Source organism: Pelobates fuscus, chromosome 2 (genome assembly GCF_036172605.1).
Source record: "Pelobates fuscus isolate aPelFus1 chromosome 2, aPelFus1.pri, whole genome shotgun sequence".
NCBI classification, from domain to species: domain Eukaryota; kingdom Metazoa; phylum Chordata; class Amphibia; order Anura; family Pelobatidae; genus Pelobates; species Pelobates fuscus.
The window spans coordinates 264046080-264059999 of NC_086318.1; the positions used below are offsets into that span (position 1 = coordinate 264046080).

The 13920-nt window shown below is 40.7% G+C and overlaps 1 protein-coding gene across 1 annotated transcript in view; it reads right to left on the bottom strand.

The window, feature by feature from the left end:
* The window catches only part of FMN2 (formin 2), a 172773-nt gene that overhangs the window by 15911 nt on the left and 142942 nt on the right, over positions 1-13920 (bottom strand). Inside the window, exons 10-16 of the mRNA XM_063443374.1 lie at positions 11332-11478; positions 9980-10039; positions 8524-8644; positions 6052-6144; positions 5538-5589; positions 4774-4923; positions 646-727 (exon numbers count right to left, since the gene is read on the bottom strand). Coding sequence (XP_063299444.1) covers positions 646-727; positions 4774-4923; positions 5538-5589; positions 6052-6144; positions 8524-8644; positions 9980-10039; positions 11332-11478 — 705 coding nt within the window. The remainder of the gene's footprint in view (positions 1-645; positions 728-4773; positions 4924-5537; positions 5590-6051; positions 6145-8523; positions 8645-9979; positions 10040-11331; positions 11479-13920) is intronic.

Sequence of the window (13920 nt, forward strand, 5' to 3'; positions counted from 1 at the left end):
TCCCTGCACTTCACAGTGAACCCGGAAGTGCAGGGAGGCGGAGGTGAGTATACTAAGCACATGTGCTCGCTCTGACATGCTGTCAGAGCGGGCACATGTGCTGGGACAGCGCAAGTCGGTGCTCCCGGTCTGCCTCTAATACAGAGGCAGACCGGAGCACCATTAACCCCGCGATCGCCGCGATTGTGGCGATCTGGGGTTAATTTTACCGCGTGACAGACTAGGTCCGTCACTCGTCATTAAGGGTTTCCCCTGAGTGACGGACCTCGTCCGTCACTCGTCCTTAAAGGGTTAAAGGCCCACTAGAGTGAAGTGAAGTTGTCTGGGTGCAAATTCCCTGTAGTTTAAACCCGGCAAGTAAATTTTTTTTTAGAAAGTACAAACTTTACATTGCTGAATGAAATATATAGCTAATGGCCATCTTGACAGCCACTAGAGATGCATCCTCCTCATAGCGAAATTTGTTTGGAGGTGTGCAGCGTTTTGCCATGCATGCATGTCTCTAATCTTTATGCGAAGCATAGGATTGGACAAAATTGCAGATGTCAGCAGGGATGAATTCTTCCAAGGTGATTGGCCAGGGCTGGTTCCCCCAGTAACACCGACCTGTATATAAGCTACAACAAGTTAAACTGCAGTACTTACAATTCCAGACTCCTGTTTTGGCTTCACAATAATCAATGCCTTTTCTCTTTTCTGTTTGTAGACTTCTTCCGCCTCTCTTAACCTACGAATTGACATTTACAAATCATGACATTAACGTCACAAAAAACGAAATAAAATTTAATAAAAAGATTTTTTTTTAAAAAAATTACGTTTCTGGAAAACATTTCTTTAAGGTTTACTTTTACAAATGTGTTTGTAGTGAAAGGTTTTCAACAATAAAAGTAAAAACAAGGAATCAATGGGCATTATAATGATCCCATAATAGTGAGTAGATACATAACCTCTGCATGCTAGACAGTTTGGTGCAAATAATGCACGAGTGGTAAATTATGGGATTCACTACAAAAAAAAAAAGTGTGGAAGAAACAAAAAAAATACATAAATGAGAGGGATTAAAAGAAGAAGAGAGGGAAACTAGTATGAAATGATATTTATTTGGAATTAGAGAAATAGGGTGAAGGAGCAGTGTTATGTCATAAAGAAGTGTCACCAATTAAAATAATAAATAAATAATAAATGCAACAAAGGGAGTCAAGGGACTTCTAACATCTCCAGAACTTTGGAGCAAAACAATGCATACATAGTTACATAGTTAGATAGCTGAAAAGAGACTTGCGTCCATCAAGTTCAGCCTTCCTCACACCTGTTTTTTGCTGTTGATCCAAAAAAAAAACAAAAAAAAAAAACCCAGTTTGAAGCACAATTTTGCAACAAGCTAGGACAAAAAATTCCTTCTTGACCCCAGAATGGCAGTCAGATTTATCCTTGAATCAAGCAGTTATTACCCTACATTGAAAGATTACCGGTATATCCTTGAATATTCTGTCTTTGCAAGTATACCTGTGCAAGCTTCAATGTAGAGTTCTACTAAAAAGGTGAGAACACTTGTAACCTGCTTTTTGGTAAAGTGTATATGGGATAAAGATATAAACAACGCATATAACAGAAAGAGAAAAGAACCAGACGAAAAATTATCGAAAACAACTTTTATTTAAATCTTATTAAAAAGTCAATAACATCAATTTAAAAGTCTAGACTTGTATCTAACACGGATCAAATGATAACCTATGTGTGCAAGTCCTAGCCTAAGGATAAGTCTCTGTATGAAGTTCGTTAAATAAATTCCTGGCAGCAAAAATAAATGTAAGAACTTTGATACTGAGCCTCCTTCTAGAAATCCTTAGAACCACAGATAATCATCCATATAGTAATAAATATAGTGTAAATAGAAACTGTCAAACTAACTATCAGGGATCTGCCCAAATGGTAGTCTATCCACAAGAGCAGTGGACACAAACTATCAAAAAAAAAAAAATTACAAAAAAAATCTTTATTTTTGCTGTGCGAGTAAGAACTATAACAAGCCCAATAATGTAATAATAATGTAATCAAAATAAATGATAAAGAGAACATAAAGTAACAAGTTAGGATGGATTGAAAGTTTTTAGCTCTAAGAGATATTAGTGGGTCAAAACTTGTTACTTCTAATGAGCTGTGTTGCTGATATAACAATTAAGAGTGAGTTCACCCAAGAGACCCCCACAGTAAATAGTTAAACAGTGGTATAGTGAGACTCAAGGCAGAGTTAAGAACCTTACAGGTACTGTTAGGAGAGTTGGCATAGAATAGAAGCATTAAACAGGGTTAGGCATTACGCAAGGTCAGCATAAGTGAGGCATCTGTGTGGTAATCATAGCGTCCGAATGAGTGTTGGCTCCACCGATACCCTCCAGGGGTTTAGCGTAGGCCCGCTGCAATTTGGCTCTCTGTAAGCTTTGCAGGACTCAAGGAGGTACAGCAGCCGAAGCCAGGAAGCATGAGCAATAAATCATGCTGGGACCCGTCTTCTTGCGTAAATATCAGTTTGTTGTTTCAGTGCTGCATGCGCCGGCTTGTTGCGTCTCCGGCTCCTTCACCATATCTTCCAGGACCGGAACCCGGGCTCTGTGTTGGACCGTGTGTGGTAAGTGCCCAACTAGGGATTTATGTTGTTTCTGCTTAGCAGGCTTCCACAGGTATCGGGCCAACCCATGTCAGGAATCTGCAAAGATTGATTTGAGTAAAGAGGGAGTGTCGGTCTTCCCCATGGCACAGGCAGCTCGACACGCGGCCTCCACCATTTTAGATATGGTCCCTGAGCTTTGGGTCAACGTGGCTGTATCTTGGGAGTCCCGCCTTCTCCATATTAATAGGGGCCACAGGGTGAGGACCGGGATCACCCCCAACGGTGCAGAGGGGGGGAACCAGTTCCACAAAGCCTCGTTCTTCTGGCTTGCCACTGTTAGGCAGGATAGCAGGGCAGTGGGCATCTACACCACGCACCGCCCGAGTAGTCCTCATCTCGGACGAAGAGGATCACCCCTCCAAGGTACTAGAACACAATTTGCAAGACTCGCCTCAGAACCAGCATGCCTCAATGCAATGGGCAACAGCCGCCAGTCGTCAGGTAGGAACAAAGTCAGTGTTTATGGGCTTAAAAGGTGAAAGATTGCAGGACCTGCTATCTCCTGCGACTGTTCAGCATGGCGGTCTGGCCCCGCCCCCCAATGTTATTGACTTTTTAAATAACATTTAAATCAAAGTTATGTTTTAGATAATTTGGGGCTTGTTATTTTCTCTTTTTTCTTTTTATTATATGTGTTATTTCTAATATTTTATTATATTAATTATATAACATATATAGACAATAAATCTCTTGGTTGAGTCTGGAATATGTTACTTTCTGGATTATGTATGGTACAAATTCCTCTAAATTTGAAATCCTTTACCTTTAATTTCTTCAGAGTAGTTAATTTTAAACTTAGCTCATGTAAAAGTCATACAAAATGGTAAAAATTTGTGAACCTGCTTTGGCTTTTGTGATGGCAATTTACTGATCATCTGGGTATTCAATAACCATATTTTTGAATTGGTCCAAAACAACATTGCATTAAAGGACCACTATAGTGCCAGGAAAACAAACTTGTTTTCCTGGCACTATAGTGTTAATAGGTCTCCCCCACCCTTATGGTCCCCCTCCAGCCAGGCTGAAGGGAGAGGAAGGGGTTAAATTCTTACTTTTCTCCAGCGCCGGGCTCCCTTGGCGCTGGGGACTCTCCTCCTCCTTCGGACGTCATCACCTGAATGCGCATGCGCGGCAAGAGCCACACGCGCAGTCAGTCCATAGGAAAGCATTCTCAATGCTTTCCTATGGACGCTGGTGTCTTCTCACTCTGAAAATCTCAGTGAGAAGCACGGAAGCGCCTCTAGCAGCTGTCAATGAGACAGCCACTAGAGGCTGGATTAACCCATATGTAAACATAGCAGTTTCTCTGAAACTGCTATGTTTACAGCAGGCAGGGCTAACCCTAGAGGGACCTGGCACCCAGACCACTTGAGCTGAAGTGGTCTGGGTGCCTATAGTGGTCCTTTAAGAACATTTCTTAGAGTAAGTAAAAAAAAAAAAAAAAAAATTGAGTATATCCCTTGCAGTTACTGTTGTCTATTAAGAGGTGTTGTGAAAAGCCACCGTTGGCAAAACCTTAAGCAAAACGATTTGGGTAAAATTGATGCCATAATCCTCAAAAACATATGGGTCCCAATCTGATCTGTGCAAGGACCCCCTCTCAGGCGGGACCAAATCACTGTGTTAAATCCCATTTAGCATCTATGGAAAGAACAAAGAGCTGGGGGTGTGGTTAATTAACTATTTTTGCACACACCTGATCTTGGTGGATAAGAAAAGGGACGACTTTGCCACAACAACTGACTGACCTAAAATTTGCTTGCATCCTGTCTTTTTTCACTTTTATTTTTCATACGGAAAATTTTTTGGATATCAAGGGTGTGATCCTCCAGCAGGCTACTTAATACATGACTGGCCTGATTAAAAGAGTAAAAACGTTGATGGCAAAGAAACTGATGATGAACAAATAAAACACGCAAATATAGAGAACTAACATATCAGACACCATTTATAGCTCAAAAAAATACATTCAAAATTGAATTTTCATTCCACCAAAACTTAGGTGTAAATTAACATTTACATATTAGTTACCTTTTACAGAACAATGCTATTGAACAAGGTTTGTGTGTTTTTAGAATACAAATACTCATCACAATGATTACCTTTCTTGCAATATGACCCTATTTTCTTTTTTCCAACAATCTTTGAAATCTGTGCTGAACTCATGCCAAATACTGAAGAATGAATGTGGAGATACTTCTTTGTCTCCAAGTTTTGGCTTCACACAGAAATATGCCGCAGTTTCGAGAAACCTGAAAAAGCATACATATTGTAATCCTTGTTTCATTTAAATATTCCATACATGGGTATACAAATAAGTGAAAGACCTAATATAGTGTACAGTATCTTTTTGTTTTTCTTGATTACACGATAGTGTTAATATAACTTTGCAGGTTCTTCATAATATATTCATGTTAACCTATTTGTTATGTGCAGCATTTATACTATGTGGCAGTTCCTGCAAAGTACTTGATTAATTTACTTTAATTTATGAGTGATGAATTGTGATCAAATGCAGAAAAAAATGAAAATCAACCAAATAATTATTACATATGCATAATTTAAAATAAAAACAGCTATGTCTACTGGAAAAAGGTAAATGTTGAATTATATCTAAATAAAAAGTCACGTAAAATTTCTGTACTAGAAAGGTTACAGAAACAGATTTCATATTAACAATGTATCCCCCCACCTCAATTCCAACCCCAAATAAACCACCTAACAAAACAAAAATAAACAAAAAACGCCACAAAAAAGTTTAATATTTAGTGCACCATTTAACTAGACAGTGATATAAAAAGGGTTATTGCCCCTCTTATTTAGTCTGCAATACTGGCAACAAGCAATAATGTTGTATTGTACATACCTTGAATGGACCTCTGTCAAAAAAGCTTCTGAATCTTCATGTTCCACTTTGGCTGCATTTAAAAAAAAATGTATACAAATTTATAAAAAAATAAAAATAATAGTAAAATATTGCCTACTCAGATGCAAATAATGCACATAGAGGTGTTGAACCATTAGTTTTATATTTGTTTTTAATACATACTTTTCCCCATACATAGCTAAACTAACAGAGTTCCTATTTTGAAGCAGTATTGAAGAGAGCCCTCCTAGAGGCAGAACATGGATGTTTGGGTGGGCTATCTGCACTAGCTCCCCAAATATTGGGGAAGGTACATATATGCAATGATGTACGGCTACGATTTGTGATTGCAATAATTAATTAGCACTGAGCTGCACAGTTTTGCTGTATTACACTATGCTATGTATCTCTCTCTATAGAGTTTAGCTGTATTCCGTAAATTTGTATACTAAATATAAAGCTTAGCATTTTGGGATCCGGAACAGAGATATTTTTATAAGATTTAATGGCGTACCTTTGACAAGGAACTCTTCCATGTTCTCTCTGAATGGTTGAAGGTGTTCTTCTAGTGATTTCTGGTAAACTTTTGCTGCTTCTGTCTCACAGGCTAATTAGAAAAGTGAACACAGAAAACATTTATTTTGAAGAAAAAACAAAACAATCAAATAAACAATATTGCAAACTATTATCATTATATTTCTAGCCTCCATGAAGGCCAGCAAGAGGACCTATGTGTCAATTCACATGGATGGCATTTTCTTCTTCTCAGTGATATCACACAGAGAGCAATTAACGGAATGAATGACTGTCATGAATAACCAAGAACATGTGCACAGCAGATTGGTTAAAATGGCTCACTGAGCTCCAAAATAACTATAACTTTAAAGGGACTGCACAGAATCCTAAAGCACTTCAAATGCATGTCAAAAAAGTGCTGGGGGGCGGAGCTTGACTCTTGAGCTAGCCAGACATGCTTTGTATGAGCTTCTGCCATCAGTGCGGATTCCCAAGGGATATCTTGGGTTACTGAGCTGGGGGCTTCAAGGAGGCTGCCCACTGAATCTTTTGAGGCCTCTCTCAAGACCCCCAGCAACCGGGAACCGCGGCAGCAGTTTGTGGCCTACTAACGATTGAGTTGGGGAAGTGCGGCCAACTTCCTCACGCCACTCACCCTGTACAACATGACAAATCTCCTAATCTCCCCCCGTCTCCCCTTGGACTGGTGGGCGTTATCCTGGTCCCCATTGGACTGACCTGCCTAACTGCTCCGACTCCAAATGCCTAATGCCTGGTCAGCAGCAGCCACACTTCACGAGATGTCTAATTTCAATGCCTCAGAGGTGCAGTGGATCCATGGCTTTCAGCCGAACCACATTGAGCAAGCCATCCTATGCCTAGAAGAAATATTCACTCGCTTCTGGACAGCAATCGAGGTGAGAGCAGCAGCGGCAATGCCTCAACCTGCCCAGGAAAAAGAGCGGCGGAGTACTAGGGGGAACCTGTCGGGCGCAAAGGTTACTCAGAAGTCTGCATCCTGCAACACTGGCCGGACCATTAGACACAAAACATACCGGCAGAAGAAGGCAGGCGTTGAACAGCTACAATACAACAGGTCTTACAGCTCTCCCCAGTAAGGGAAGGATGTGGACTTTGAGCTCACCGGAATGGGTCAGGAGATGCAGTTCGCCCTCACCGCAGCATGGGACAGAAGGGGTCACTTGTCTTGGAGTCCAAACGAAATGCCTGCTTGCCTCCTTTCGTTTGACGACTATGGGAGCCGGGTGACAATTTCTTCCTCATAAATCAAAGCCTTTTACCTAGGCCTAGCACACCTGCTTAGTCTCTAGTTGCCATTCCAAGTTTACCTTGCTTCTCTTAATGTTGTGGTGGGATTGTGATACTCATCAGTTTCCTTGCATGCTATGTTGTAGCCTAATAACATCATCCAGTGGCAATTTCTTCATGTTATCCTAGCCATGTATATCCATAGTTCAGTTATTTTATTTTTATTTCCCACTAGTTTAATAACTAAGCATTAAATCTTACAGTAAACTCGCTTAGTGGGCCTTACCTTGTGTACTCTATTCCGTGTTGTCAGCTAGTCTAGCACACTTCTTTTATTAGCGCATCTTGCATATAATCTGATGTACACGATAGAATTATCATGTTTTAAAAACCAAAAAGTTCATATTATTGACATGTAAGGCATTGTCCTCAACAATTCTCTTGTTTATTATAATCTTGCTGATATGTCACTTTAAGCTTAAAAGACCACTATAGTGCCAGGAAAACAAACTTGTTTTCCTGGCACTATATTGCCCTGAGGGTGCCCCCCACCCTCAGGGTCCCCCTCCCGCCGGGCTGGATGGAGAGGAAGGGGTTAAACTTACCTCTTTCTCCAGCGCCTGGTGGGGAGCTCTCCTCCTCCTCCTCCTCTCCTCGGCTGAATGCGCATGCGCGGCAGGAGCCGTGCGCGCATTCAGCCAGTCTCATAGGAAAGCATTTACAATGCTTTCCTATGGACGCTGGCGTCTTTTCACTGTGATTTTCACAGTGAGAAGCACGCAAGCGCCTCTAGCGGCTGTCAATGAGACAGCCAGTAGAGGCTGGATTAACCCTATTATAAACACAGCAGTTTCTCTGAAATTGCCATGTTTAGAGAAAAAAGGGTTAATCCTAGCTGGACCAGGCACCCAGACCACTTCATTAAGCTGAAGTGGTCTGGGTGCCTATAGTGGTCCTTTAAGTATAAATCTCTGCACTGCAAAAAAAAAAAAAAAAAATTATGGTTTGTGACAAAAATAATATTAAGAACATTGGATGCACGGAGCTCTGCTTTCAATTGGTCATTCCCCTCCCTGAGAATCCTCATTAAGACATCTCTTGAGTCTTATAAAAATGGAAGAATAAGGTTGCAATGTTTTATTTAATTCAATAATGTATTCTGATTTGAAAAAGTATCATTATAAGAGATATAAATACATACCAAGTAGATCTTTCTTTATTTTGCGAAGATCCTTTTGGAAGTCATCAAACTTCATCTGCGATACTTGAAAGAGATCTTGTGGTTCAGGTAGTGTAAAGACACATTCTTCTTTGCCAGCATTCTTAAATTAAAGCATGCACAGATTATGGTCAATAGACACCCAATGGACATGTATCTATGTTTTTGTTTATACAAAAAAAAAAAGTGTACTTAAATTGTTAAAGTGAAGTTTTCACTTTCCAAGGCAATATATTATACATTGATGGCCAAAAACATTAAATACCTGCAATTCACTCCAGAAAGGATACTTAAGAAATAGATTAAAGGGGAGAAGTAAATACACAAGATCATATGAATTATGCTTAATCCATAGAATGTCCTCTTAATTTTAGATAGTGTGCCAATGAATGACATTCCTTGCCAAAGAAACTATTATTACTGGTATTTATATAGCGCCAGAATATTCCTTAGCGCTTTACAATATTATCAAAGGGGGAGATTTAACAATAAATGAGACAATTACAAAAACTTACAGGAACAATAGGTTAAAGAGGGCCCTGTTTAAACGAGCTTATAGATGACACACTCCGTATCTGCAGTCATCATCTCACCAAGTGGTGCTTTCAAAATCTCTAGAAAATGCTACCTCTCGAGAATGCTTCTAAAGCAGGGGTGATCAAATAGTTAACTTCAAATGTAGAACCACAACGTCCATGATTGTTTTACCATTCTAAAGGTAGACAAAGCATAATGGCAGTTGTTGTTCTAAGCTTTACCCAGCCATATCTTTTTAGAACATTAATTATAAAGTACCTTGTCTTCTCCTTAAAGGGACACTGTAGACACCCAGACCACTTCAGCTCATTAAAGTGGTCAAGGTGCAATGTCCCTTAACCCTGCAATAATTGAGAAATTGCAATAATTATTATCCAGGGTTAACTCCAGCTCTAGTGGCTGTCCTCATTCTCAAGCTCACTTAATTTTGGTCATGCATTTATTTTTTCATGCCTATTTGCAAATATAGTGAGTACAATTATATGTGCTCCTACAGCGCTTGGCATTGTCTACTTAGATCACACGAGAGGGACTTTTTTTTTAACCATGATTTTACCCTTCAGTTACCTTTTATTTATTTTTTGCTGCATGCATTTGTACTTTTCTAAATATTAACAAATGCTTTTTGGTGATAAACACATGGTTGATTTCTTATAGTTTTTCCATTATTTTTTATTTTCTAAAGTAGAGGTAAGTTACGTTTTGCTCCTTCACTGGAAAAATAAAATATGGGTCTGTGGTTTCTTTAATTAAAATGTTCCTGTAGGTTTATGGGCTAGGAACAGTACTGTAAATAAATACAGCAACCATATTTCATAATGTGTGTATACAAAAATTTTAAAATGCACTATAAAGGGCATTCACTATGGGAGTCAATCTGATGCAAAATTGAAACACTTACCTCATCAAAATGGCGTAGATAGTATGAAACAATATAAGAAAGAAGATTCCGTGTGTTATCCTAAAATGGATAAAGAAAATGCCCTATAATTTAGGGAGTACGTGCATTGGTTTAAAATAATTGTCTATCATGAAGATGGGGTAAATATTTTTGCCTTAGCATGCTTTTGTATAATTTGCAAAGCAAACAAAAAACAACTTTACAATATTCACACATGGATATAGTAGAGGAAAGTCAACTAGTTCTATAAAACTATTGAAAACTTAAAGTGAATACAGAATGTAATAACCCAGCTCAAATAAATCACATACAAACATTTACATTTTGCAGGGTGATAAACAGTTCATACATGAAAACTAAAATTAACCCCCACATTAACCTTACACTTACAGGTCTTCACATGCTCAAGAGAGTAGAATCCAAATCATATAATTTGTTCACAGATCAAAAGGACTGGGGGATTTGGAACCATGAATTTGCTTGGTCCCATTCACCATCCCTATGTGATAATTAAGGTGTAGAAGAAAAGGGAAGGGAGGAAAGAGAGGGAAGGGAGGAAAGAGAGGGAAGGGAGGAAAGAGAGGGAAGGGAGGAAAGAGAGGGAAGGGAGGGAAGAGAGGGAAGGGAGGGAAGAGAGGGAAGGGAGGGAAGAGAGGGAAGGGAGGAAAGAGAGGGAAGGGAGGAAAGAGAGGGAAGGGAGGAAAGAGAGGGAAGGGAGGAAATAGGGAAGGGGAAAGGGGAGAGGGGAGGGGCAAAGGAGGAAGGGGGGATGGGAGGGGGGAATGGGAGGAGGAAGGGGAGGGGGAATGGGAGGAGGAAGGGGAGAGTGGAGGGAGAAGGGAGGGGGGAATGGGAGAGGGAGGGCAGGAGGGGGAGGGAAGGGGAGGGGCAAAGGGAGAGGAGGGGAGGGGCAAAGGGAGAGGAGGGGAGGGGAAAATGGAGATGAGGGGAGGCGGGAAAGGAGGGGGTAGCAGAAGGGGAGCGGGGAGGGGGAAGGGGGTTGACCAGTAACCTGCCTAAGGCCTAGTATCTGGAATCGTTTCTGCTGTCATATGGTATTTTTTCTAGAATTGTTGGTAAGAGTAGACAGATGATCCAAAAGTCACATTGTGATATAGTATATTCAGATGATTATATATATATATATAAATAAATGAAACATGGGGGATAAATATATAAAAATATAAAATAGGTCATCTGAATTATACTGAATCTACCTCATGATGATGCCCAATAATAAAAGATGCTGTTGTTTCAAGGCAAGTATATGAAAATAAATACTAGAGGAGTTCTGTTTATATTTAGTGAAAAACTTAAAAAGACCAATTTTAATCCCCCAAAAGGTTTCTTACGTTGCTCTTTACATCCTTTAACTTTGGCAGAATATCAAGTGCAAAACCATCAGCTTGCCCTCTTGTTCGATTTCCTCCATTCATGTAGTTTCCAAAAGCAAGTACTAAACCCAAAACACGTAGTACTGCAGGATCCTCTCGTAATGCCTAAAATGAAAAACAGAACTCCACCATAAACAACAACATACGGAATTTATATTTGAATAGCGCACTACAATTAGAGAACCATATACTTTTAAAAGGGTGAGTCTAAGCACACAAACTTCTTTATCTTCATAAAGTAATTTTGGTGCATTGATTATACCCCTAGAATCTCACTCTGCAATTCTGTGCTGTCACACAGCCTCTCTTCACACTTCCTGAAACGATTAGAATCATTACAGTGCTGACTTTTGGATTATAGGGCTACTTATCGCCTGCTCAGCAAATGCTGTCCTAAAACATAGCCCATAGTTGTCATCGCCTGTGATAAGATAAGTATCTTGGGTACTGAGGAATAGCCTACAGCAGTGATCAACAATCTATGGCACATGTGCCATGCTTGACACTTAAGGTGCCTTTGCATGGCACTTAAGACTGACACCAACAAACAGGCTGTGGCCTATCAGGAGTCCCAGTGGGACTTCAGATATAAGCTAGTGCAAACCATGCGGTGGTTGAAGGTTGTGAAAGATAATCTCAGATCACTTCCTCCCAGCACTTCCGCACTGGAGTAGAGCAGCCCGCAGTAGCCATCACGGCTCCTGCCCTTGACCGAAGCCTGGTCCCCACTGAACCATAGGGAAGCCACACACACTGCTAGATATACACAGAGCTGCAAAATAAGCCTTCATCACATACAAATAATACAAGAGGCAAACACAGAAACACACACACAGTCCCCACAAACACAACATGAATGACAATCCACATACATGCACACAACCCCATAAGCAGCCATGTGAATGCAATACCATAAGCAGCCCCACACACATCCCACCAAAAAACACACAATATGACCTCTACATACACAATACCACAAACTACACATGAACATATATAATACAACAGCCGCACAAATACAACGCTACAAAGCAGCTAGAGCACCTATAAATAACACAAGCAGAATATGGCAACATACACATCATATATATTAAAAAAAAAATAGGACCAGCGCGCCAAGGGACTTCAAGATCTTATTTTGGTACAGTACTACTAAAAAGTTGTAGTAAATCAGTATCTTATTTTTTATACAAGAAGCAAAGAGATCCAGTATATAGAATTATATATGCATACTCTATAATCAGGGCCGGTCCGTCCACAGGACAGACTGGAGCCACGGCTCCAGGCGGCACTTTAACAGGGGCGGAATTTTGCTACTCTCGCCTTTAGGAGCCTGGGCTGCCTCTGTTATATAGATATATATAATATAATATTTACACACAGCAAATGCTGCTGTCTAATTGTTAAGGTAGACTGATATGTCGGGTCCTCTGTCTGTGACCGAGGTCCCAACACCAGGAGGGGGCCCGGTGGCTTGCCCTGGATATGGGGCCCCTCTGCTCAGTCTGCCATGACAGAGAGCCTCCTGTCTGCAGCTCTACCGAGTGCAGAGCTGCAGACTATGTGATGAAGGTCTTGCGAGCTCCCAGAGCATTGCCACTGGTTACCACAGCAACCAGGGCCGGCCTTAGGGGTGTGCGAGCTGTGCGGCCGCACTGGGCACCATGGCCGGCCAGAATTAAAAAAAGAAAGATTGCTGTGGGGAGGAACATCCCATGTGATGGGGCAGGGCAATGCTGACAGCGGGGGCGGAGTAAAACTGACAGTGGGGGCAGAGCTAAATGTGCTGGATAACTGCTGCAGGGGGAGCAGGAAGGAGTCCCTGCTTCCCCAACAGTCTCCAGGAGCTGCACTGCCTGTCTGCCTCCACAATGAACAGAGGTAACTATGTGTGTGTGCGTATGTATGTATGTCATTCTGTGTGTGTGTGTGTGCGCATGTATGTATGTCATTCTGTGTGTGTGTGTGTGTGCGCATGTATGTATGTCATTCTGTGTGTGTGTGTGCGCATGTATGTATGACATTCTGTGTGTGTATGTATGTATGTATGACATTCTGTGTGTGTATGTATGTATGTATGACATTCTGTGTGTGTATGTATGTATGTATGACATTCTGTGTGTGTGTGTGTGTGTATGTATGTATGACAGTCTGTGTGTGTATGTATGTATGTATGACAGTCTGTGTGTGTGTGTGTGTGTGTGTATGTATGTATGACATTCTGTGTGTGTGTGTGTATGTATGTATGACATTCTGTGTGTGTGTGTGTGTGTGTGTGTATGTATGTATGACATTCTGTGTGTGTGTGTGTGTGTATGTATGTATGACATTCTGTGTGTGTGTGTGTGTATGTATGTTTGACATTCTGTGTGTGTGTGTGTGTGTATGTATGTATGACATTCTGTGTGTGTGTGTGTATGTATGTATGACATTCTGTGTGTGTGTGTGTATGTATGTATGACATTCTGTGTGTGTGTATATATGTATGACATTCTGTGTGTGTGTGTGTGTGTGTGTGTGTGTGTATATATGTATGACATTCTGTGT